General features: G+C 45.7%; 1 protein-coding gene across 1 annotated transcript in view; it reads right to left on the bottom strand.

The window, feature by feature from the left end:
- The window catches only part of glra4b (glycine receptor, alpha 4b), a gene marked incomplete at both ends in the record, with an annotated part of 115067 nt that overhangs the window by 23125 nt on the left and 64789 nt on the right, over nucleotides 1–27153 (bottom strand). Inside the window, 3 exons of the mRNA XM_084320452.1 lie at nucleotides 19036–19250; nucleotides 19978–20115; nucleotides 20565–20647. Coding sequence (XP_084176578.1) covers nucleotides 19036–19250; nucleotides 19978–20115; nucleotides 20565–20647 — 436 coding nt within the window. The remainder of the gene's footprint in view (nucleotides 1–19035; nucleotides 19251–19977; nucleotides 20116–20564; nucleotides 20648–27153) is intronic.

Here is a 27153-nt window from a genome sequence, read left to right as displayed (position 1 = left end):
GCTGACGGTAAGACATTTATCACCTAATTTATAGCCGGAACGGAGCTTGCTGTGCAACGCTAGCAATCGATCTGTGAATGTGGCTACTTACACGGACACTGTATTGGTAATCGATAATACTGATCGACGTCCCCCGCTGCCCCCCTTTCATCCATAGATGCTCTGGGATAGTCCGGATCATAAGCAATTTATGTTATTTCATTAGCATATATACAACGGAAATGCTGTTGAATATAACGTTAGTAGCCTTTAGCTCTATAACTAGCTTTCCAGAAAATAGATGATACGAAATCTGCGATAAAGCTTATATTCACGGCGCTATAAAATGACAACCTACCGATGGATTTTTTTTTCTTTAAGCCATTCTGAAGGGACGGTTTATGCACTCAATTGACAATGAGAATGGACAGATAGCAACACTATAAAGTATAGATATAGCTGTTAGAAAACCCACATGTTTGTTTACATTCCCCGGCCACTAATTAGACTAAGCCCATCGGTCGTCAAAGTGTTAAAACGCCATGTAATAATATGCCATATTGTGTGTGTGTGTGTGTGTGTGTGTGTGTGTGTGTGTGTGTGTGTGTGTGTGTGTGTGTGTGTGTGTGTGTGTGTGTGCAAGCGCTGAGTGCAGCTACCCAGGAGCGCTCCGTATGCATCCTCACCAAGCCACTTGCATCAGTCTGCTGCATCTATCGATCTAACTATCAATTTATGGAATCTGTTAAATGTATCCTTTGTGTCTGTTGTCATTTGTGTGGGTTCAACTTGTGAACAGTAGTCAAGTCAGTCAAGTCAAGTCAAGAGTTTTAATTGTCACGGCATACAGGTATACAATGAAATGTGCGGGTGGTCTTGCCCGCAACGATGTGCAATACAGTGGTACAACATATAATAGAATCAAAAAATGAAAAAACAACATTGTGCAGTAAACAGGTAACATGGAGTGACATCTCGGTATATCTGTACATAGTTATTTACAGAGCATATGGGACATGCTAGTTAGCTTTGGTAGTGCAATACACTGTTCCTGTTATTCTAATTTAAAGTGTCCTTTCCTTTGGCCATAAGTGTGCGTGTGTGCGACATGAGTGTGTGCCCGCTCATGTTAAAGTGTTAAGTGGCTGCTCGTGTGTGAGCGTGCACAGCGTGCGTGTCGTGTGTGTGTTCATGTGTGCTTGTGTGTGGATAGTTCAATGTTCTGAGCACTCAATGTTCATTGTTCATGGCTCCGATGGCCTGGGGGAAGAAGCTGAGCCTAAGCCACTCTGTCCTAGTAGCTGGGGTTCGCAGGCGTCTGCCTGACCTCAGCAGCTGAAACAGGCTGTTATTGGGGTGGTGAGGGTCTTTCATTATCCTGCAGGCTCTGGATTTGCACCTCTTGTTGTATAGAACCTGCAGGGGGGGTAGTGCAATACCCGTGGTACGCTCGGCTGAGCGCACCACTCTCTGTAGGGCCTTCTTGTCCTGTGCCGTGCTGTTTCCATACCAGGCAGTGATGTTTCCGGTCAGGATGCTCTCTACAGCTCCTGAGTAGAAGGACTGGAGTATCTTCCCCGATACTCTGAACTTCCTTAACTGTCTCAGGTGGTAGAGGCGCTGTTTCGCCTTCTTTACTACTGTGTCTATGTGTGTTGACCATGTCAGGTCCTCTGAGATGTGGACCCCCAGGTACTTAAAGCTGCTCACCCTGTCCACGGTAGCCCTGTTAATCATCAGTGGTGTGTGCGTCTCCTGCTGTCCTCTCCTATAATCCACGATCAGCTCCTTGGTTTTACCAATATTCAGGAGCAGGCTGTTGTCCTGGCACCAGCGTTCCAGTACCTCAACCTCCTCCCGGTAGGCCTTCTCGTCGTTGTCCGAGATCAGCCCCACCACCACTGTGTCGTCTGCGAACTTCACTATGGAGTTGGAGCTGAACTTGGCCACACAATCGTGTGTGTAGAGTGAGTACAGAAGGGGGACCCGATGCTCAGGGTGATGGTGTTGGAGGTCTGACCCCCCACCCTGACCGCCTGGGGTCTTTCGCTCAGAAAGTCCAGTACCCAGGCGCTCAGGGCAGAGCTCAGACCTAGCTCGATCAGCTTGTCCACCAGTCTGGTGGGGACTATGGTGTTGCACGCTGAGCTGTAGTCAATGAACAACAGTCTCACATAGCCCCCCTTCTGACAGTCAAGGTGCGAGAGGGTGCTGTGCAGTACCTGGGAGACCGCGTTGTCGGTGGACCTGTTTGTCCTGTATGCAAATTGCATAGGGTCCATATCACTGGGGAGGGAGGCACAAATGTGGTCCTTGACCAGCCTCTCGAAACATTTCATGACCACAGAGGTGAGTGCCACCGGTCTGTAGTCATTTGGACATGTTGGGGAGGGTTTCTTCGGTACAGGGATGTTGGTAGACATCTTGAAGCAGGCAGGGACCACTGACTCCGCCAGGGATTGATTAAATATGGCGGTGAACACTGGGGCCAGCTGGTTGGCACAGGACTTGAGTATGCTTCCTGTTATGCCATCTGGGCCAGCAGCCTTCCTGGTGTTCACCTGCATAAATGCTCTTCTCACACTGTGTTCCGACAACGAGAGAGCGTCCCCGCCCCCCCGCGGTTGCCCCCCCCCCCCCCTCCACAACAGCCGGCGCGCCAGTGACGTCACTAGCCGGAGAGCCAGCAGCGCCACTGTCTACACCAAACCGAGCGTAGAAGATGTTGAGCTTGTCCGCGAGGGAGGCGTCGTCGCTCCCCATTGAGGGGGCGCTGACTTTATAGTCAGTTATTGTCTTCAGTCCCTGCCATAATCCTCTTGTGTCGTTTTGTGCCATTTGTGTCTCCAGTTTATCAGCATATGTCCTCTTAGCAAGTTTAACAGCCTTGCGTAGAGTATAGACTGAAGCCTTATACTCCTCCATGTTTCCTGACTCTCTACCCAGGTTGTAGGCGGTGGTACGAGAGTTCAGAGCTGCTCTAATAGTGCTATCCACCCACGGTTTCTGGTTTGGGAAAATCCACACCGTTTTTCTGGGGACAATACCATCGGCTATTGTTGTAATGTAGCTCACCACTGTGTCTGCGAGCTCGCTGACGTCACTGGCGCTTCCTTTGAACATATCCCAATCCGTATCTGTAAACACGTCCTGGAGCGTGGCCTCTGATTCGTCGGTCCACTTCTTTGTCTCACGTGACACGACGGCGTCACGTGATCTCTGTTGATATGCCGGAAATAGCAAGATGGAGTCGTGGTCGCTCGAGCTTGTGGACCCCGTTAATGGCGGAGCGGCTACTGCCTTGTAGCCGGCTCTGAACGGGGAATAACAGTGGTCGAGTGTGTTTTTCCCTCTGGTGGAGCAAGCGATGTGCTGAAAAAAGGACGGCATCACTCTCTTCAGGTTTGCCTGGTTGAAATCGCCGGCCACTACCATCGCTGCGTCTGGATGTTTGATCTGGTGTCTGTTAGGGGTGGGACGATACATCGATCCAGATCGATACATCGATGTAATTATCAACAATCGAATCGGATCGATGCGATGTAATAAGATCGATTCATATCGATACTCTTATTTTGAAAATCCTGTGGCGAGTCTCATATCTGCCCAAGAACAACAGCAGTAGCTCCGTGTGTGTAGATGTTACAGCATAGCATTCTCCCTTTCTGTGTGTGTGTGCGCGCGTCTTTGGAAAGACAAGATGAGGTCAGAGGAGTTTGATGTTTAAATGTTATTTAAACATAAACAATATAATACATAATAAATGTAGGCCTATACATGATCATGCAACATCAACAAATTGTTGTAGGAACGGTTTGGGAGAGGGAGGTTGTGAGTTTTGAGTTCCAAAAAATGTAGCTTAAAGTTTAAAGCTCAATATATAAAAACGTGGCACTTTACAGTGAACAGGAGGTCTATTTGTATTAAAAACAATAGATTGATTTTCCTTTAAATGTCTGGAAGAGCTCAAAAATACAAATGTCAAATGATATTTTCATTACCTTTTTTTTGTTGATCTAAATGTTACCGATTGTGTTAAATGGGCATATGATATCATCTCATATCGATCGCAGGCACCTGAATCTAATCGTATTGTATCGTGAGAGACTTTGTGATATCGGCAAATATCGTATCGTTGTCCAAAGAATCGATATCATATCGTATCATGATGAAACTGGTGATTCCCACCCCTAGTGTCTGTTGAGGTAATCGTGTAGTTCTCCCAGCGCTTTGCCCGTATTCGCGTGTGGGGGAATATATACGGCGGTCATGATGACCGCGGTGAACTCCCTCGGGAGGTGAAACGGACGACACAGGATAGAAAGATGTTCCATCTCCGGGGAACACGAGTTTGAGAGAACATGCACCCCTTCGGGATTAACCCAGGAATTGTTCGTGAGGAGGCAGACCCCGCCGCCGATGGTCTTTCCTGAGGCAGCGGTACGATCTGCACGTAAGACTGTGAAGGCATCCGAGGGAGATACGCTTTTGTCCGGAGTCGCCGACTCCGGACAGTAAGATGAGCAGTGGAATGTTTCTCCACTGGCTCTTACGATGTGCACACTAAGCAATGTAAGAAATAAATAAAACCAACAATAAATAATAACAATAGAGAATAGAGAAACAGGGGCGGTTAGGTGGCGTAGCGGAGATTGCGTTCGTCACCAACCCCGGAGCTGTGAGCTGGATTCGCCTGTTCGAATCCAGCTCACAGCTCCGGGGTTGTCACCAGCTTGGCTGGCCGTTCACACTAATACAATTGGCAGTATTGGAGGGTGGGACAAGCTGGCGGGGTGGGTCCGGGTCGTTGTAAACAGCGACTCCTACAGTTCGGTCGGGGCGCCTGCTAAGCGCGGATAGGACCTGGGTGGGATAGTGTGATCCTTCCACACGCTACGCCCTCTCAGGGAGGATCCGCGCTGCCAGGTGAAAAGAAGCGGTTGATTGGCTGGACGTGTGTCGGAGGAAGCACGTGATAGCCTCCACTCTCCCAGATGATCTGACTGTGGGGGGTAAGTGCGCAGCGACCAGGAAGGGGATTGGGAATTGGCATACGACTAACATTGGGATGGGAGAAAAAATCTGAGGAAAATGGAGGGGGAAAAAGATCAATAAAAAAAAGAGAGAATAGAGAAACAATAGGAATATTAATACAGTCTATTCCACTATATAGCTATATACTCGCGATTGGATTTAGTTCTTCTACTGTCATTTGCAGTATGTGTAGTGTTCACGATGCCTCGTTCAGTCATGACTATAAATGTAAAACATAATTGTTAATGATACAAATATTGTCATATTTATTATTATTATTAATGATTTAATTCCAAGGATGTCTCGACGTGAACGCAATCACCAATGATTTTTCCCAAATGAAGCCGCTAAGAACACGGGCGCACACCAGTCTGTCCGACTTACGACTGCCTTTCAGAGTTCGTAAGACTTACGACTGCCTTTCAGAGGGGAGCATGTCTATGTTCGCCGGGTGCCTGAATACTTTTACCAACGGATTTCCAGTTCCGCATTCGCGTTCTGCGCTCTGATTGGCCACTGTTCCCCGGGTCCTATGTTCCCCGGTGGTAGCGAGATAGTCGGTTATGCTTAGAGTTTATCTTTAGAGCATGTTGAAGTCAGAGGTTCTGTGTAGGATTGTTATTAACTGTCTAACTGCATATATATCTGTTTCCACTAGAGGGCGCTCTAGGCGGAGCCACACAGGTACACTACCATGTGACGTGTATATAAGTAGATGTTTCCTCGCATTTCTCTCTCTCACCCCCAGTCTTTCAGTAAGAGAGGACTCATGTGTTACTGCACTTACCATGTGAATAGACGAGGCTAAAGATGGAAACCATGCCTCTTGACCACATTATTATCGCCCTATAGCCGGATTCTGTTAACAGGTTATGGGCCCAGATAACGCCGGGGCGAAATAATAAGAATAGGCTAGGTTAGCGCCGGGAGCACCGCGCGGCTAGACGCTAGGCCAACAAGAGCAACATGGAATCCAACACGATGATCCTGCGCGTCAAGAGGAAGCGGGGCATCGACCCCGCGGACGAGCTGCTGGAGCACAAGCGGACCCGCCCGGAGAGCAGCGCACAGAGCCCCGAGGCGGCGGCACCGGGGGAGATGGAGCCTGGTGGGCACAACGGAGGCGAGGGGGAGAACCCCATCCGAGAACGCGTGGCGCCCGCTGAACACAACGGAGGCGAGGGGGAGAACCCCACCTTGGAACGCGTGGTGGCCAGAGGGAGGAACAAAGGGCCACCATTCAATGGAAAAGCAGAGAACTACGAACTCTGGGAAGAGCGCATGCTATGCTACATGCACGGTACAGGGCTGAAGGAGACGATCCTGGGGGCCCCCACCGGAGAACTGACAGCGGAAGAGCAAGCCCTGGACGACCAGCGGAATGCTAGCACATACTGTGAGTTAGCGACGATGCTTGACGACACCAGCCTGGGGCTGATATTCCGCGACACTAAAGACAGAGGCCGAGAAAGCCTGGCGGTATTGAGAGAGCATTTCATCGGGCGAGGGAGACCCCGCGTCGTGGCCCTCCACATAGCACTAACGACCCTGAGGAAGGGGCCAATCGAGACTGTGACCGAATACGCCAACAGAGCAGAGCGGATCACGATGCCATTGAGGGGTGCCGGAGAGGATAATGAGAGGACTACCGAAGCTGTACAAACCGTTCACACTCCTGGTAACACACGGTTCAACGGACATGACACTGGGACAGTTTAAGGCTAAGCTAAGGAACTTCGAGGCCTCAGAAGATACCCACCCAGCCGCCGCGGAGGCGGGAGAGAGGGTGCTAAAGGCCCGAACGACGCCAAGGGAGAGGACCAGGACCACGATGGAGCAGGCGTGTTGGCGATGGGGAGAGAAAGGCCATCGGAGAAGTAACTGCACGAGGGCTGTCTGGTGTGGCTTCCACAGATCCAAGCGGTACGCAGGCAGAGCGTGCATGAAGAAACCCGACCAGGGCGCACAAGACACACGCATGGACAAGATGGCGGCGATGGTCGGCGTGAGACGGATCGAGGCGACGACAGGAGAGTAGCGGAACCAGAGGACTTCATCCCCAGGGCGCAGACGGCGTACGTCATCAGGCCAACACAGCTGCAACGGGCCCAAAGGAGGGGACTGATCGTGGACACAGGTGCGTCGTCCCACGTCATCAACGACAGGAGTCTGTTCAAGAACTTTGACAGAACTTTCCGCCCGGAGAGATACAGCATGGAGCTGGCAAATGGAAAGCGCACACACGGGTTGGCGAGAGGGAGAGGGGACGCACAGGTATACCTCACGGACAGCGGGGGGCACCGGCGTACAGTGACGTTAAAGAACGCTCTCTATGTGCCATCGTTCCCACAAGGACTGTTCTCTGTGATATCTGCTGCTGCGAACGGGCCAGAGTGTCCTTCATGGAAGGTAAAAATGTTCTTGTAGAGCCCAACGGTATGCAATTTGACATAGAAGTGTATCAGAGAATGTATTGCCTGAAAACAGAGTGTAATGACAATGATATGTGTAAAGTAACCGTCAGCCACGATATTCAGACATGGCATGAGATTATGGGTCATTGTTTTTTTTTTTTTTTTTATCTTTTCCCCCCTCCATTTTCCTCCGATTTTCTCCCATCCCAATGTTAGTCGTATGCCAATTCTCAGTCCCTTCCTGGTCGCTGCGCACTTACCCCTCACAGTCAGATCATCTGGGAGAGTGGAGGCTACCACGTGCTTCCTCCGACACACGTCCAGCCAATCACCGCTTCTTTTCACCTGGCAGCGCGGATTCTCATCGAGAGGGCGTAGCGTGTGGGAGGACCACACTATCCCCCTCAAGTCCTATCCGCGCTTAGCAGGCGCCCCGACCGAACTGTAGGAGTCGCTGTTTACAACGACCCGGACCCACCCCGCCAGCTTCTCCCACCCTCTAATACAGCCAATTGTATTAGTGCAGACGGCCAGCCAAGCTGGTGACAACCCCGGAGCTGTGAGCTGGATTCGAACAGGCGAATCCAGCTCACAGCTCCGGGGTTGGTGACGAACGCAATCTCCGCTCGGCCACCTAACCGCCTATGATTATGGGTCATTGTAATTACGAGGATTTACTGAAACTGCAAACAGTGACAGAGGGCATGCACATTGAAGGCGAAAAGCGTAGACCTGATAAAGAATGTGTCGTGTGCATAAAGGGGAAGTTTGCTCAATCGAGAAACAGGAATCCCACAGAAAAAGTAAAAGTACCACTCGCGTTGGTTAACACAGACCTTGCCGGTCCAGTAAGGAACGAGTCCATAGGAGGCTTTAGATATGTACAGTCTTTTACAGACGTGTACACAGGGGCAGTGTTTGTTTACTTTCTTAAAGCAAAAAGTGACACACTCCAGGCCACTGAAAAATTCCTGGCGGACATAGCCCCTTATGGTACAGTAAGATGTTTGATGTCCGACAACGGGACCGAATTCACAAACAGAGAGTTTCAATCACTGTTGAGGAAGAACAGGATAAGACACGAGACGTCATGTCCATACTCTCCACACCAGAACGGAGTGGCAGAGAGAGAATGGCGCACCCTTTTCGAGATGGCTAGGTGTAAGCTAGTAGGCAGTAACTTACCTAAGAGCCTATGGCACTATGCGGTACAAGAAGCCACCTACACCAGAAACAGGTGCTTCAATAAGCACACGGGCACCACCCCATATACAGCACTGACAGGAAAGAAGTGTAATCTAGCCAGAATGCACCGTTTTGGATCAGAGTTTATGCGTACCTGCAGGACAGAGGAAAGCTAGAGTCCAGGCATGTAAAAGGGCTCTTTGTAGGGCACGACAAGGGAAGCCCCGCTTTCCTGGTTTATTATCCCGGTAAAGGGATAGTGCAGAAACACAGGCTAGTCAAGTTTGTCACAAAGACAACATGTGAGGGCGAGACACAGACAGAGGAGCCAGAACTGGACTCCAGAGTAAGGTGTGTAGAAACCGAGACACATCAGCCCAGTGTACTTGGCACAGTCGTGCAGACAGACAGTCAGCAACACCCAGAGGGCGATGACGAGGAGCACCCGAGGGTGACGTCAAGTGCCCGAAGCAGTGGGAGGTATCCCTCGAGGGAACACAGACCCCCAAAGTATCTGACAGACTATGCTCGGAAAGGGAGTGACGAGGAGGACAGTACACCCATCACCGTTGATTACTGCTACAGGGTCAGTGGGGTCCCGCAGACCTTTAAAGAGGCCATAATGTCCCCTGAAGCAAGTAAATAGGAGAGAGCGATGGATGAGGAGATGAGGTCCCTAGAGGACAACCACACCTTCACTCTCACCAAATTACCGGCAGACAGACAGTGGGAGGAAAATGGGTGTATTCAATCAAGGAGGGAATTGAAGGCCACGAAAAATACAAAGCTAGGTTTGTAGCTAAGGGTTTCAGTCAGAGGGAGGGGATAGACTATGGTGAAACATTCTCCCCCACAGCCAATCTGACCAGTGTAAGGGTAGTGGTTCAGAAAGCAGCTGAGGACAATCTGATTCTACATCAGATGGATCTGAAGACAGCCTATCTGCATGCACCCATAGATAGGGAGATCTATATGGAACAACCCGAGGGTTACGAAAAGGGAGGAGAGAAGTTAGTGTGTAAGCTGGAAAAATCCATTTACGGCCTAAAACAGTCTGGGCGAAATTGGAACGAGATGCTTCATACATGCCTTATCAAAGATCACTTCCTACAGAACCCAGTAGACCCCTGTGTTTACTCGAGGGAATCAAAGGAGTCGGGGAAAGTGATCATCGTCATCTGGGTAGACGATTTGATCATAGCAGCGGACAACACCAGGAGCCTAGCTCAGGTGAAAGAGATGCTCTCCAATAGATTTAAGATGAAAGACCTTGGGAGGTTAAAACACTTTCTAGGTATGGATTTTGAGCAGTCTGCCAATTGTGTAACAGTATCACAGAAGAGATATGTGGAAATGATTCTGAAACGTTTTGACATGTAGGAATGTAGGACAAGGGATACACCATGTGATCAAAAGCTGGACTACCAGGAGGATGCTCAGAAACTGACAGATGTAAAAATGTACAGGGAGGCAGTGGGTAGCCTCATCTATTTGACGACATGTACTCGCCCTGACCTATGCTTTGTAGTGAGTAAGTTGTCACAGCATTTTGCTGATCCCACAGAGGAGCACTGGATTACGGTAAAACATGTTTTTCGTTATCTTAAAGGTACAGCCGACAGACAACTGTGTTTCAGAAAGAGCAGCGAGGGCCTAGGGCTTAAGTTAGGAGTCACGCTGGAGCTTTGAACCCGTCGGCGGACAACAAAAGAAATTAGAATCCCTCTTAAATGCTCAAAAAGGACATCTTTTCAGAAATCGATAAAAATAGAAAAATGGCCTTTGACATGTAAGGTATACGTCCCCCAACTTGCTAAACCTAATACGACTTGTAAATACGTTTAATTCTTGCTAGATGGTATGCTTGTAATAATCTCAATTTGCGATAAGAACTACATCGCGTCACGAAACGCACATACATGGACGCGCGCACACACAAACAGCGCATAGGTGTTAATCACTGAGTGATCTAATATGCATATTCTTCAGCGCGAGAGGGGGGGGGTTGTGTTTCTCACTGTCTGTCGTTGATAATATAATCTGAAGAGGTCCTGCATTATTATTATTATTATCATTCTCGAGAATACACTGGACCCGACGGAACGTTAATTTATGTATTAAAAGTAGTCTTATGCTTTTCATCCTCGCCCGTGTGTGTGTGTACGAGTTATGAGTTATCTCGCAGTTCATTCAAGCGCGCATCACGGTGATGACAGCTCTCTAGAGTAGAAAGGTGCGCTCACAGGGGCGTAGCTGGAGATTCTGGGCCCCATGAAATAATCAATTTGTGGGCCCCCAATCTATTAAAAAATGTGGGGCCCCCAATCTATAAAAAAATTTGGGGCATTTGCTGGGCCCTTGGAATCATCCTAACCCCCCCATCTGTGTGTGTCTCTCTCTCTCTCTCCCTCTCCCTCTCTCTCTCCCTCTCCCTCTCCCTCTCCCTCTCCCTCTCCCTCCCTCTCCCTCTCCCTCTCCCTCTCCCTCTCCCTCTCTCCCTCCCCTTCTTTTTCAATGTCTTTCCATCTTGCCTCATATTTGTCATTACACCAGCACGTCACTGCTCTCAGTTGCGCTGCATAATAATAATCTTGTAGGCTGGGTACTGCCATCCCTCCCTCTTCCTTTGGTAGTTGTAGTGTTTTATATCTGACCCGTGGTCTTCTCCCCGCCCATATGAACCTCGATATCAGTCTGTCCCACTCCCTGAATTGATTCTGTGGTATTTGTATCGGTAGTGATTGGAACAGGTACAGTAACCTTGCTAGTATGTTCATTTTAATGACCTCTATTCTTGAATTGAAGTCCAAGGGCATTACTGTCCATCTCTCCAAGTCTCTCTTGATGTTCTGATTTATCTGTGTATAGTTCGCCTCAAACAGTTTCCCCACCCCTCTCGTGATGTTCACCCCTAAGTATTTAATCTTGTCCATGTCCCATCTTATCCCGTACTGTTCCCTAATTTCCGTCGTTGGGGTATAGTTCCATGCTAAGGTCTGTGTCTTTGTCACGTTTAGTTTGTATCCTGAGTAGTGGCCATATTCCTTCAGTAGATCCATCAGTGCCGGGAAGCTCTTGTCTGGTTGCCTCATGTATACTATCACGTCGTCCGCAAATAGGCCTAGTTTATATTCCGTTCCCTTTATCCTTACTCCCTTAATGTCCTCGGTCTGTCTGATCAGTTGTGCCAGTGGTTCTATGAAAAACGGCGAAGAGCGTTGGTGAGAGACAACATCCCTGTCTGGTAGCCCTCTCTAATCTGATTCTATCCGTCAGGCTGCCATTCACCTTAACCCTCGCTGTCGGTTCTTGATATAGCGCCTTGATCATCTTCATCGCCCTCCCGTTCAGTCCGAACCTCATCAATGTTTTATATAAAAATGTCCAGCTCACACTGTCGAATGCTTTTTCTGCATCTAGGCTAATCAGTACCGGGCTACCACCTTGTTTTTGTATCTCCTCTACTATGTGTAATGTCTTTCTCACGTTGTCCTGTGTCTGTCTCCCTTTAATAAATCCAGTTTGATCTTCATCTATAATGTCTGGCATAAACGTCTCAAATCTCTTTGATATTATCGATGTATACATCTTGTAATCCACGTTGAGTATGGACACAGGTCTGAAACTACTACATAATTCTCTATCCTTCCCTTCCTTCGGTATCGTGGTGATTATGGCTTCCTTCCACGAGGGGGGCATTTTGCCCTCTTCCATCGTGTGTCTGAACGCCGCCCCTAACATGGGTGCTAATTCCGTTCTAAATGTCTTGTAGAATTCCGATGGGAATCCGTCGCTCCCCGGAGATTTGTTGTTTTTAGCTCTACTAATTGCCTCTTCCAGTTCTCGTTCCGTAATTATTTTATTTAATTCTTCATTCTGTTCTTTCCCTATCGATGGTAACTCTAGCTTCTCCAGATATGCTTCTATTTCCTCTTCTCCCGCTGCTTTTGGCTGCGTGTATAGTTTCTCATAGTATTCTCTAAATGTCCTCTCTATTTCAGCTGGGTCTCTCAATATTTCATTAGTCTTTGTATCCCTTATTGTGTGTATCGTGTTCAACTTCTGTTGCGTCCTAATTCTCCTAGCCAACAGTCTGGTCGCTTTTGGTCCCCCTTCATAGTACGTTTGTTTCATGAACCTCGCTTTATTTTCTATTTCCGTCAATAATTCCCTATTTATCCTGGCCTTTACTTCTTTGATTTCTCTGAGCGTTTCCTGTTCTTTTGATATCTGGTGTCTCCCTTCTAGCTTCTTCAGCTTCCCTATCAGATTGTGATATGTCTCCGTTCTGGCCTTCTTCAGCATTGCTGTCTTCTCCATCAATTTCCCCCTTATCACCACCTTCAGTGTGTCCCATAGAATGTTCGGATCTACCGCCCCGTTGTCATTTTCTTCCTTATACCTCCTCCTTGATCTGACTCACCACCCCCTTGTTATTTAATATTCCTACATTTAGTCTCCAGATCGTGTTCCTCCGTCTCCCTTCTAGATCTACTGTCAGATATATGGCACTGTGATCCGATATGTCCGCTACTCCTATTCTGCTCTCCCGTACCCTGTAACTGTCCCCTGTCATCATCAAAAAGTAGTCTATTCTCGCATATGTCACGTGCGGGTGTGAGTAATGTGTGTATTCCCTGTCCATGGCGTGCATCCCCCTCCAAACATCTGTAATTCCCATTTCCGTCATCTGAATATTCATATATCTACTGATTGGTGCCCGTCCTTTTCTAGTACTCGTGGTGTCTAGGTCGTGATTCAGTACTACATTAAAATCTCCCGCGCATATCAATATCCCTTCTAGTTCCATCACTATCATATCAAAAATGGTCTCATAAATCCCTCTCACTCTCTGGGGGTGCATAAACATTCACTAACGTAATCATTTGACCCTCCATTTTTCCCTTCACCAGAACAAACCTTCCCATCTTGTCTCTTACTTCCTTGATCAATTCAAATTTGACTGTTTTTGATTAACGTGATTACTCCTCCGTTTAAAGGAACTATAGTATCGCTGCTGTCGGGACAAAACCTCATAACTCCATTTTTTGAATTCTTTTTTTATTATATAAATCAACTCCGTAGATCATCCTCCATATGTGTGTGTGGGTTTTACAAAGTTTAAACAATGGAAAAGCATTAAACCGATCATCTGTCTAAACCTCCTAACTCTATTCACCCTCAAATCTGTGTTAGTTTTTTTCATCTGCTGAAAAGTTGGGTTTTTGGAGTTATGAGGTTTTGTCCCGACAGCAGCGGTATGCATTTTCATATCCAAATCTCTTCAGTTTCTCATGATCCTGTGCTACCAAATGTGTCTCCTGCAGAAAAATCACTTCCATCTCACTTTTTTTACATTTCAACATCACTTTGCCCCTCTTTATCGCATTATTCATTCCATTAACGTTTAACGACATCATTTTTATACCTTTAACCATTGTCATCTTTCTTCTTCTTTCGTCTGTCAGTCCCCCCCATGTCACATTCATTCCCCCCTCCGGTTGTAGCCTCCGCTCTCTTCACCGAATACATATAATGATTAACATAAATAAAAAACATAAACTTTACATAAAGTGCTCCCAAGGCGTTCGGGGGGTCCCTGTGTCCCCCCCTGTCCCCTGCTGGTGGGTGAGGAGTAATTGCTCTCCTAGTGAGAGGCCTCCTCCTGACGGCTTGGGGGTTTGAAACCTTTACCCCCAACCGCTCGTCATATTTGTCCAGCCTTCTTACTGTTTTTATTGCTGTCGAGCTCCTGGTCAAAAGCGCTCGGTCCTTCATTCTGATCAAAGACCCCCATTTCCTAGGTCCCTCTCAATGTGGCTCATATGTTCCAATGTCCCTCCTTCCTCCCAAGCCCATGTGTGGTGTCTTCTGTGTACCCCTTCTTACTTTCTTTTCCTCCCCTCTATTTTCTATGTGATGTCCATTTATCCTCTTAATCCCTTCCAACTGTGTTACTCGCAGCGTGTGTCTATGTATTTGTTTCAATATGTTCTGTGTTCCGTCTATCATACCTAATTATATTTCCATTTATTTCCTCCATCAGCAAGTTTCAAGTTTCAAGTTTCTTTAATAGTTGTCATACAGAAGTACAGAATACTTTCATACAAAATGCTTCTTACTGTTACGCTCCAGAGACTGTGCTAGACAAGATAGTATCAAATAACATAGTATAGCATGTAATTTAGAAGTAGAAAATGAGGTCACAGTGTTCAGTATAGACATATGTACAATGTTCGATGCAGAATAGACGTAACTGAGTTACCATATAATATACAATACTATGCAGTGTACTAATGTACAGTACTATATAGTGCAAAGCAGAAATGGGATGAGGTACAATTTAGGTACAATTTACAGTAAGGTGTACGAGTTGTAGTGCAATCCTTCATCAATAAATATAAAGTGTGGGGAGTGGGTGCTACAGTGTGTTTGTTTAAAGTGAGTGTGTGCTATAAAGTGTGTGGAGTGGGTGCTACAGTGTGTTTGTTTAAAGTGAGTGTGTGCGTGTGGATGTGTGTGCTATGTGCGTTTGATGGTTGTTGTTGTGTAGTGTTCATTGTTCGTTTAGCAGCCTGATGGCCTGGGGATAGAAGCTTCTTCTGAGTCTTTCTGTGCTCGCTTTGAGACTCGGTATCGCTTGCCTGACCGCAGCAGTTCAAAGAGGCAGTTGTTCGGGTGACTGGAGTCTTTAATGATTCTCTTAGCCTTGCCCCTGCAACGCTTGTTGTAAATGTTCTGGAGGGTGGGGAGCCCCCCTCCAATTGTGCGTTCGGCTGAACGTGTCACTCTTTGTAGTCTGCTTCGGTCTTGTGCAGTGCTATTCCCAAACCAGGAGGTGATGTTGCCAGTCAGGATGCTCTCTATTGTACATGAGTAGAAGTTCTTAAGGATCTGTGTATGTGTATTATGTGCATGTGTATTATGTGCATGTGTATTATGTGTCCATGTATACGTTATGTTCGTTCCTATATCCTGCCTCTACCTGGGAATGTGTGTTTATGTATATGTTATTTCAGTTTCTATATTTTGTCTCTATTTGGATAGTTTTTTCAATCTCTTGTGCGTGTACTCATCCGTTCGTCTCCTCCCGCCTCCTCTCCCCTCCTTCTCCGTCTCTGGCCTCCTCGTCCGTCTCCGCCTTCGGTCTGTCACGTCTCACCTCGGCCTTCTCCTCTCTCCTCCCTCCTCTCCCGGGTTTCGATCTCCTACTCTGGTCCATCTGCGTGCTTTCTCCAATCTCTGCTGCAGGCTCAGCATCTGGCCCTCCTGTCCCCTTCCTTCTCCGTCCTCCGCCATCTGCATCCCCCGTCGCCTCATCTCCTCCGCCGCCTCCCGCGCCGTCGCGTACGTCACCGTCCCTTCCTTCCAGTGAATCCTTAGCGAGGTCATGGGTGATTGGAATTTCATTCCGTTTTCTTTCAGAATTCTCTTCAGTCCCGCGTAGGACCTGCGTGTTATTGCTACCGCTGTCGAGTAATCGTGATCAAACGACAGTCTTTTCCCCTCGATTTCTATCTTCTTGGTCCACGCGGTTCTGAGTATCAATTCCTTAATCTCAAATCTCAGAAAGTTAATAATCACCGCCCTCGGAGGTCTGTCCGGTTTCGGTCTCGGAGGCAACGCCCTGTGGGCCCTCTGTATCTCCATTTTTTCCAGTCCCGTCTCCTCCAGTTGTTCCTTGATAAGCTTTTCCACATATTGGGTCACCGATTCCCCTTCGACTCCTTCTTTCAATCCCCATATTCTGATGTTATTTCTCCGTGACCTCCCCTCCATGTCCGATATCTTTGTCTCCATCTGTTCTTGTTTTTGAATCGCACACGTTAACACCTCGTGTATCTCTGTGTTCCATTCCTCCGTTTGCGCCGTTCTAGTCTGTACCTCTGTTACGTTTCTGTCCTGTTCCGCCATCTTCTCATCCACCCTTTTGAGTTCTGTATTCATTTCACCTCTGAAATCCTCCTGTTCCTTCCTCAATTCCTCCCGTAACTTCCCAATATCATTTCTTATCGTGTCCGAGTTCAGTTTTATGGTCGCCTGCATCGTGTCCGAGTTCAATTTTATGGTCGCCAATATCCCGGCCTGCATGAGCACGGCCCAATGGCCCATCCTGGCATTCCCTTGTCCGTCTCAGCCGAAACTCCCCCTTCCTCCGCCTGCCCCTTCTCGGTCTCGCCTCGGGGGTTCTGCTCCATCGAACTCTTCTCTTCCTGTGAGTCCTCCATTTCTCTTTCCTTCATAATTGTTTTCTCCTCCTTCCTTCTCGTTTGCATCTTCATTTTTAATCACTTTTCGGGTCTTTATTTCTCCGTTTTTCACTCTTTTGACCAGGAGCCTCACCGCATGCGTGCTACCCTTCCGCTCTCATACCGGAAGTCCATTAATAACATTTTCAATTAATCAATCAATCAATCAATCGGGGAACATAGAACCCGGGGAACATAGAGTCCGGGGAACATAGGGATGACCCCGTTTCGGGGTCAAGTGATCCTATAACGGTGTCACCCTGAAGGTCTGAGGACGGTGGACCAGCATTTGCAAGTCATGTGTTGTTGGCGACAGTTTTTTGTACTTTGCTCGTCAACAACAATGCGCCAGTTGTCCGATCAGAGTCCAAAAAAAGATTCAGCAGTTTGCTTGGAACGATTCAATAAGCCACCTCCTGCTCTGTCTGGAGGTTGGCGAGTGTGGTCATGAACCAGGGGGGCAGTGCATATCCACGATCTCCTAATAAAACAAGTCATTTGAATAATAGAAACCTACAGATTCATCTACAGGGTGCATATAAACATTCTTAATGCAGCTAAAAGGACTAACAGCATTAAAATAATACAGTGTTTAGACAGAAGCCACGCAGCCTGCCAAGCATACTTTACAGTTACTAACCAGCTCACGTGAGCAGCTCGATTTCCAGGTGAGGGATATAAAATTATTTCATGTGCCTATTATGTGAACACAACACGTTTCAAATGCCAGGGTCACAGACATCCCCCTGACCTCAATACAATGTTGCCCGGCACAAAAACAGTGTGTGTGCTCCAGTATATACTATAGGAAGAGTACTTGCATGCACTGGCCTGGCCTGGAGGTCAGAGGAAAAACGAAGTGCGAGTGCCTGTATTTCATTAGGCTTATCAAGTGGGCACCTACTATCACAGATGCTCCTTTGTATTTGGTCCACAACGCCTCAAGAAGGCTCAACAGCGATCACAGAACCAAACACATCTGTACTGATCATCAGACCTATACTCAATTATCAATCCGCATCCGTCTGTAGTACATACGTGCATATAATCCGTTTTACATATCTGTAGATTCTATATCTATACCTGTACATATCCCTTACCTACTCTTACTAGTTAAACTGCTGGCCAGTACGACTTGGCCACCATAGTGTCTTTATACCTGTATATCACTGTACATACCGGTAATAATATACTACAACTCTGTACATACATCTGATTAGCACTATTACTCAGTAGTACCAATTTATATATTTTATATCCAGTTTAATCACCTGTACATTGTATATTGCTATTGCACTTTACTGTTACATGTGCACTCTGGTTGGATGTCAAACTTATTTTCATTGTACTGTACTTGTGCTGTATGATGACAATACATTTTAATCTAATCCAATCTAAACCTACACTACAACCACACAACACTACATCGACAGGGTTATACACAGACCAGAACATCACAGCAGAACATTTCAGACTTAAGATCAACAATATAAATAATAACGACAGCCTGATGGGGTGGCTGATCCTGCTTGGTCAGCTCAGGAGTTCAGAAGTAGCGTTATTATTCACAACATTAGGAGGCTAATGTGACGACCCTGTTGGCCTGCAGCAGCCTCGCTCTGTTGTTCAGACACTGCATTAAATAGAATTAACAATGCAAAAATAATTACACCAGGGGCTGTGGATGGTGTGCGACAGTCAAATGTAGCTATACTTCCAAAGCCTACTGTATGATAATACATGACCCTAAATTAACCCTGAATGTATTTAAGGCTATGGTAATGCCTGTTGTAACCAGGTTTTCTGTGTGCAAATGTTTTATCTGATCATTTTTGTAATGTTACTTTTATCTATAATGTCTATGTGTATATTTTGAAACTCTGTGTTGCTTCCATTCTTGGCCAGGTCTCCCTTGTAAAAGAGATCCTGGATCTCAATGGGACAAACCTGGTCAAATAAAGGCTAAATAAAAACAAAGATAATTAAGCATAAAGATAAACACGTTAGGCCAAATCATGGAGCTGGAATGAATTTTTTGCACAATCAAAGCGGGCATGGCCACCCTCATTTCACTATATGTCTTGTGTATGTACAGTATGTGATGAATAAACCTCTTGAATCTTGAATCTTAACCAAATACGTTTAACTGGCAGCCGACCGCCGGTCTGTCCCACCTTTGGCAGGGAGGCCCTGGAGCCGGAGCTCTGGGTTGTCATGGTGAGCACCGTGGTGATGCCCAGGCCCACCCTGGCGGGCGCGGCGTCCATGTTGATCCAGAAGGAGACCCAAGAGAGGATGACGGTGAGCAGGCTGGGGATGTACATCTGGATGAGGTAGTAGCCCATCTGACGCTCCAGATAGAATTTCACTTCGATACACGTGAATTTACCTGTCGGGCACAGAAACGTCATAACGGTGAAACACACAGTAACAAGAAGGCTTCAGTCGTTGGATGGTAATGCCGGTTTTACCATAGTACCGGCCATTGTTTGAATAATATCCCCATGATACTGGCATGGTAAAAAGAAAATGTTCACCATGGTGCCACCATGGTTTAATCCAAGTTAAACCATGATACCAATAGTAATATCATAGTTAGACGCACCTTACCAGAAAGAAACTCTTACTGTGGTGCTAAACTAAAAAAAAACATATACTAATCAGTTTCACCAATTTATTTTGGCCATCAAACAAAACATGCTAACGTTGCAGCCTAGTCAGCCTTCATCAGAACATGCTACCATACATTTGTTGGAAGTCGTTTTTTGAGGTAAGATTATGGTATTGCCATCAGATTTTGGTCACAACCATCATCGTAGTCAGGGGTGCAGTCATAATATGGGCGAAGGCCAAACGGTATCCTATTATTATGCAAAGTCTAGGCACTTATCACCTAGACTTTGCATAATAATAGGATGCGCGCACTTCGAAGCCCAAACGTCGTTTGACCACGTGTGCCCAGCACTGCACCCCTGATCGTAGTGACCAACAATTATGGAAATACCATCATTCATTCATTTATTATTATTGTTTATTTTCTTCTATAAATACCATGGTATTTTTTGTAAGGGCAACGTGTAGTGTTGTCATTAAAGCGCTGAGTAGGCGGCGTCTACCCGTGTTGTAGTGCTTGGTGCAGTAGCCGAGGCCTTTCTCTTCTTTCAACACAAACTGGGGGAGCTGGAGGTCATCAGCGACCTGCACGGAACCCACATCCAGCCACTCGAAAATCAGGTCATTCATAGTGTAACCGACTGATAAGATGCACAGGGAGAGGGAGAGAGAGAGAGAGAGAGAGAGAGAGAGAGAGAGAGAGAGAGAGAGAGAGAGAGAGAGAGAGAGAGAGAGAGAGAGAGAGAGAGAGGGGGAACGAGAGAGGGAGAAAGAGAGAGGGAGAGGGAGGGAGAGAGAGAGGGAGAGGGAGAGGGAGAGAGAGAGAGAGGGGGATAGAGAGAGAGAGGTTACGGCTCTGGTAAATTTAGGTCAACATTTACTTGTCATGATGTTGTCATTAGCACAAGACTGCAGCCTCGTCCAAGCTCCGAGAATAGAAAAGAGAGAGAGAGAGAGAGAGAGAGAGAGAGAGAGAGAGAGAGAGAGAGAGAGAGAGAGAGAGAGAGAGAGAGAGAGAGAGAGAGAGAGAGAGAGAGAGAGAGAGAGAGAGAGAGAGAGAGAGAGAGAGAGAGAGAAATAGACAACTCACAGCTCTCGAGCTGCATGGTGCACGTCTGACTGTCCATGGGGAAATTCTTTAGATCCATGGGACAGGACAGGATCAGTGTGAGCCTGGAGAACATGGACAGAAATACTCTGTGAAAGAGTGAACCGCAATCTGCAAAATTGCCTCTTCCGCCCCAACAGTGTTCCACATGTAACTTAATGTGACAGCGGTTTCAGACGGCGCACTTCACACCAGAAATGGCAACGGAACAGAGCAGACACTGGGGCGGAGGGATCAATGGTGGAATGGCGTGCATTCCCATGACAGGGCAACCACGAAGCGTATTGGAAGGAGGATGCGAGAAGTCAAGAGTTTGATCAGCCTTGGTTTTTCTGTGACCACAGTTGTGCCAGAATAGATCTGAACATGTCAACACAAATTCTGTCTGCGATCGTAACAATGTGATGTGGGCCCTGTGAACGATCTCATTTCAGACCAACCCCGCATGTGCCACTTTTAGATGATTCCTAAGCAAGTGGTACGGAGGAATTTGCATTAGGAGCCTATACATGGTGGAGACGGTTCCTTCCTTATTTACCACTCTCTAAAGTCACAGTACATCTCGAGAGCTCATCATCCGTGACATATATAGAAAATAGTTTTTACACCATACTGCTTCCTGTTTTTTCTCCTGAGAGTTCATCCAGCAGAAAGGATTGAACCAAACAGGGAAAGACGGGACAGAAAACGATTTGTGCCAAATCCCTTTTGCAGTGTTTTAAGAACAACAACGCTACAGGAGCAGTGAACGATGACATTATCCAATTTTGTCAGGGTTTTGGGTTTAGCAGCACCATAATAATGACACTCACTGTGAACCTCTCCTGTCACCACTACAAGCTACTGCGTTGTGGCGCATTGCCCTGCAGATGTTTCTTCACACTCTCTTATGGCCCCCAATAGACGAGGGACGTGTCTGGGCACCCCTGTTAAAAAAGAAAAAAGTAAGGAAAGGGAGATTTCTGACAGAGAATTAGCCACTGGGAAAGCGTAACATGCAAGGTTCATGTTATATCCCCAGATTCCCTTCCTGCTGAACAGGCGATAGCTGACCGACGAGTAGGGGTCGCTATTGCAACGACCAGGACTCATACCCCACCGGCGAACACTGCCAATCGTGTTCATAGGGGCTACTGTCCAATACTTATGCGCAACTGACACACAAATACTTAGACCTCTGCACTACCAAGATTCACCAATACTTAGACCTCTACACTACCCAGCCTTTCCACCACACGCTTTTGGCTGTGTTTTTACTAGTGCTGTCAGGCGATTAAAAAAATTTATCTAATTAATTACAGGATTTAATCGCATTTTAATCGCATAACCATTTTATGCCTGATATTCTATATTCTATAATCATATTTCAAATAGCATGTGTCCGGATGGCAGAATTCAGTACTGTATCTACAAAACCTTCTGTTTAATCATCTTCCATCTATTAATTTGCTTAGATTTTTCAGGTCTGGTCAATTTGAGCATGGTGTTATTCACCGTCAAAGATAAAAAAATAATTATTGATATTCTCATTTGGTTGATTACAATTTACTCAAGCCTAGTAACAGACACAGTATTTCTGACACTGGGAATACATTCCCTGAGATCCATAGATGTCCCTAGAATCAGATACCAAGAACATGCAAATGGACCATATTAAAAAAAAGTCTGTAAATGTGTATTCTACATTCTTATGGAATGAACGAGATTAAAAAATATATTATTAAAAAAAAAATTTATTTATTTATTTTTTGGTAATACATTTTGAGTTAATTTTCATAACGCGATAATTTGCTGTGTAATTAATTAATCTAATTAACGCGATAAACTGACAGCCCTCGTTTTTACTCATCCATCCAACAGAAACACAGTAATATGAATTTGTCATCTAGATGGGTCCATGACTCAGCTCTGGTCCGTCTTTTTATGCTTCAAGTCAATTTCTTTCCCTACATACACGCATCAACACACCTGATCCCCAATACACAGGCTTTAAACTAATTCATATACAATATATTTTATGTCCCCCCCTCATTCAGTACCATTGTATAAGTATTTTTATACATTTTTATATTGAGATTCAAATTATTTATTGCCTATATTTATTGTAACATATATAACCGATATGGCATACAGACCTTTGTTTACACTGTTTATTTTTCTCATATTTTTATATTCAGAGTTAATTATATTGTTTACACTGTTTATTTACCTCATATTTTTATATTCAGATAAAATCTTTTACACTTCACAGAGTTTCAAACGTATCTCCCAAAACTGCATAGTGTACCTTTAAAGGTTAGGCTAATGTTAGTGGAATCCCCCTCTCTCAGATCTTCCCCAAGGACTTGTATAAATTAGGCATTTCAGCATGAAACTAAATTACTCAAATTAATTATTCACACACCAGACACTAACTATGATATGACAGCGATTGTTATATAGTTAATGTGCCCATATATAGTAGTAAACTAAATATTTATAAGACCGATGTAATACAATTTAAATCTCTCAACGTAGGTGTAAAGTACATGTACAGCACGCTCAAGTACAGTGCATTGTGGGACGCTATAAGTTCAAGTTTTGTTTTATTTGTCACAATGTACATGTACATTAAAGGGAAATGCTTCGTTTTATTTTGGTTTTTAAACAAAAACAAATAGTGTAACTGAGGGGTACAATTCCCTGACTGTATTGATAAGTATGGTATCATTAAACCACTACCGCTTTATGTACTTTAATTACTGGCCATACAGTACACGATATCTAAGTATGATGAACACTTTCCCACATATGAAATCAGGTCCACACAAAGGTAATAGTCAAATATTTAATATATAGCAAAGGGTACATATAATAGTTACTTATTACATTTATGATTTGAATGCACTTGTAAGGCAAATGAGTACTCGTAGGCAAATCAACACTGAATGTCCAATCTCTGGTTACACAGGAAGCAAGTATACAACCTGGCTCTTAGGGAATTATAGCGATGGTCACTTAATGATTATAGCTGGATAATATACTGAAGGGGTCCCGCCGGTTGTAAGCCAGTAGGGGGGGTAGGAGAGCCGTCGGCTGTATCCCGTCTGGTCAACGATTTCTAGGGAGAGTCCAGGTACAGAACACAGTGCCCGTAGAACCTTGATCCACAGATTAATACACTTGGGCTCTCTTGTAGACGATAGCTGTAGCTGTAGCTGTCGGTCCACAACGAAGAAGAAGCGAGGCGACCTCAGTCTGGTCTGAGCGCCGTCTCACCTTGGCTCCTCTCGGGGTAAATCCAACACTCACCGGTGTTGGCGATTATCCGCTCCACAAATCAAAGCACCAAAGCAAATAGATATTCCATGCCGTATAGGGCTCAGCAGTCGTCGGGGTAGGTAATCCAATGTGCAGGTCCACTCGTCCTCGCCCAGAACTCCTCGGATGAAAGCACCACGCGTGGTCTGCCCAACCTGGTTAAGACTCTAGATAATGCGAGGAAACGATGGGGGTGCTGCTCACTTTAGAACTCTAACCGAACGATGCACCATACATAATAGACTATTATTACTTAATAGAAATACGGTGCCAAACTCTGGCAATTCAGCTATTAATTCGCACGAGGTCTCACTGCTATTCTAAGGCCAAACAGGCCGTACTACACCGCATGCGGTATCGTGGGGTGAGGCTTCACGTCTTGTTACTTAGTTGGGTAGAAGGGTAAAGGACTAAGAGGAATTCTACATTTCTTGCGCCATATTTATATGCACAGTGGACAAGTAGTGCCGCTCTGCTTTCGGTAGCCGTATTCCTGCACGGAGCTGAGGCTAGTAAGGGCATGTCTCGTCGGTACCTTTGAACTTGAACGCCAGGGGCTTGTCCCTGGCGCCTGGTCCTTTTGTCCAATAAGAGAATGAACTATTATGGGCTGTAGTAGAATAAAGGGATATTCCGTGTATATGTACAAGGAATATACAAGGGATATCAAACGATATACAAATACTATTAAATATATATCCATAAATAAATATATATATTCGGTTTAATCTGATCCTTCACAACAAATAGTATACCATCACTTCTCTCTAACACATAGTATACCATCACTCCTCTCTAACACATAGTATACCATCACTCCTCTCTAACACATAGTATACCATCACTCCTCTCTAACACATAGGGCTAGATCCACAAAGAATGGATTGCACAGAGCAAGTTGCACCCTTACTTACAATTCATTATGAATTGAAAATGGGGGACCCTGATGTAAACAAGACGAAAATCTTTCTCTGGTCTGCATCCCCTTAACAATTGTGTGTATTGAGCCGTACTGTATTGTACCCATTCTGCAATCTGTTAATAACATTTTCATTCAATCAATCAATCTGCACTGTGATTCATTGAATGGAAATTGTATTAACAGAATGCAGAATGGGTACAATACAGTACGGCTCAATACACACAATTGTTAAGGGGATGCAGACCAGAGAAAGACTTGTCACTGTAGGCAGGTGATGGCTGCTAATTAGCTGATTGCTGCTGATTGGAAACATGCCTGGCAGCTTAAAGCCAGTCCCTCAGTCACACATGCAGTCTGACTATGGCTAGAGGAGAGTGTGGAAACAAAGACTTTTCACGTTCCACCATTCTTTGTTCTTTAGTTTGTACCAGTATTCATTGTTAGAGTAGTCTTTTGGTTTAAACACAGGTTTTGGTGTCTGTTTGCACATAGGTTGCGTCCCTTTGAGCCAGGGTCATAACAGTTGGGCGCTCATCCGGGAGTGAATTTGGAAACAAATACCCCTAGAATTTGTTTGGTGTTTTTTTTTTTTTTTTTTTGCATGGGGGTGTCGTGGTGCTATAGTGTGGGTATGATCGTTACATGTTGTGTAACGTGGGGGCTTGAGCCGATCGTCAAACAGGTGAGTATGCCCTTATTTTTTTGTAATTTGATTTGACTACTTATATGCTGTTAAAATATATAGTTTAGTGGACACCACATGTATGTAGGGACATTATTTTCTGGTTGTTTGTTAACTTCCTGTGCACCACTTACTCCTGGGGCAGTCATAGAAGTGATTAGTACCATCTACTTGTCTTGTACCGTATATACTTGACGGGTGGATGGTCAATATGATCTTTGGCTGGTAGCAGGTGTGGTTGAAGAGGGTTAGGTCTACAGGGCGTTAGCTTAAGGGTAGGTAGGATAGGGTGCCAGAAAATACAGGTAGTGTGGTAGGGCCTGATGTAGTTTTTTTTAGGGTAGACATGTGGTGGGCCGTTTTACTGCAGTTTAGATGTAGAAGCTGTAAGTAGTCATATCAGGTTATAAGGGGCACCTGGTTGAATTCGTTTGTTGTATTTAATTTTTTGTTTTGAGTGTAACTCAGTGTTTGGATAGCCTACCTGTTAGCACCTGACCTCCTGCGCGTATGACACATCTATTTATTTCAGGGTGGTTGTTTTTTTTTGTTTTTTTTTGCAAACTAGAAAGGTGCGCTCAGTAGAGCACACATTTCCACCACGTCGCACGCCGATCACACAGGCGGACAGGCACAAAAGCTGACTGCTCTTCTTATGGTTATTAGTATTGGCATTAGCATTCTTTATGGTTCTTCAGTGGTTCTTCAGTGGCTCTTTAGTGGTTCTTCAGTGGTTCTTCGTGGTTCTTCAGTGGTTCTTCAGTGGTTCTTTAGTGGTTCTTCGGGTAAATTGTGTGTATGCTAGGGTGCTTTTGGTATCTCTAAAGTGAGCAGGTTGTGGCGCTGGTGCGGTAAGGATGGCTTCCATTAAGGATTTTGTTGATGACCCTTCTGATGAGGTGTTGGAAAGGTTTTCCAAGGAACAGCTTCTGGAGCTTGCTGTGCACTACAAGGTGGAGCTTACTGCCAGTGAGAAGCGTTTGAAACCAACTGCCTTGGGTGCTTTGAGGGCTTTACTCGTTAGGGAGCAGGTGCTTGAGGCGAGGGTGGAGGAGCCTCTTTTGTCTGACGTATCTCCGCTACTATCTGGTGGGGCGGAGGGTGAGTGGAGGCTTAGAGAGTTAGAGTTTAAGGAAAGACAGCTACAGCACGAGCGTGAGGAGAGGAGAGAGGAGCGTGAGCTTAAGGAGAGACAGCTACAACAAGAGCGTTACTTGAAGGAGTTAGAGCACGAACGTGCGCAGAATGAGCTTGATTATAAGCATGCTGCCTTGCAGGCGGGTGCTCTGCATTCAGAGTCGCGTTCCGGTTTGATGTCGGCAAAAATATTAGGATGGTGCCTCCTTTTTTTTAGAAGGATGTGGATAGGTATTTTCCCCTTATTTCCCAAAAGGGGCTATAGAAGGGGACATGGGGTGGGATTCTTGCTTAGTCAAGCAAAAAGGTGAAATGGTGAGGTTATGGAACCGCCTGGTCCAGCTGCCAAATGGCAGGGTGACTAAAAAGATTTTTAATTGGGACAGAGCACACGGTCATCCCTGGTCAAGAGAGATGTCTATGATTTTTTTCTTCTACTGACTTGAGTATGATTTTTATGAACAATTTGCAGTGTAAGGTTCACATAATTAAAACAAAATTATCAACAATCCATCAGGATAAGTGGAAGG

The sequence above is a fragment of the Notolepis coatsorum genome, assembly GCF_963971535.1.
Source record: "Notolepis coatsorum genome assembly, chromosome: 8".
NCBI classification, from domain to species: domain Eukaryota; kingdom Metazoa; phylum Chordata; class Actinopteri; order Aulopiformes; family Paralepididae; genus Notolepis; species Notolepis coatsorum.
Note: the sequence above shows the minus strand (reverse complement) of the source record. Positions and strands in the feature narration are given on the sequence as shown.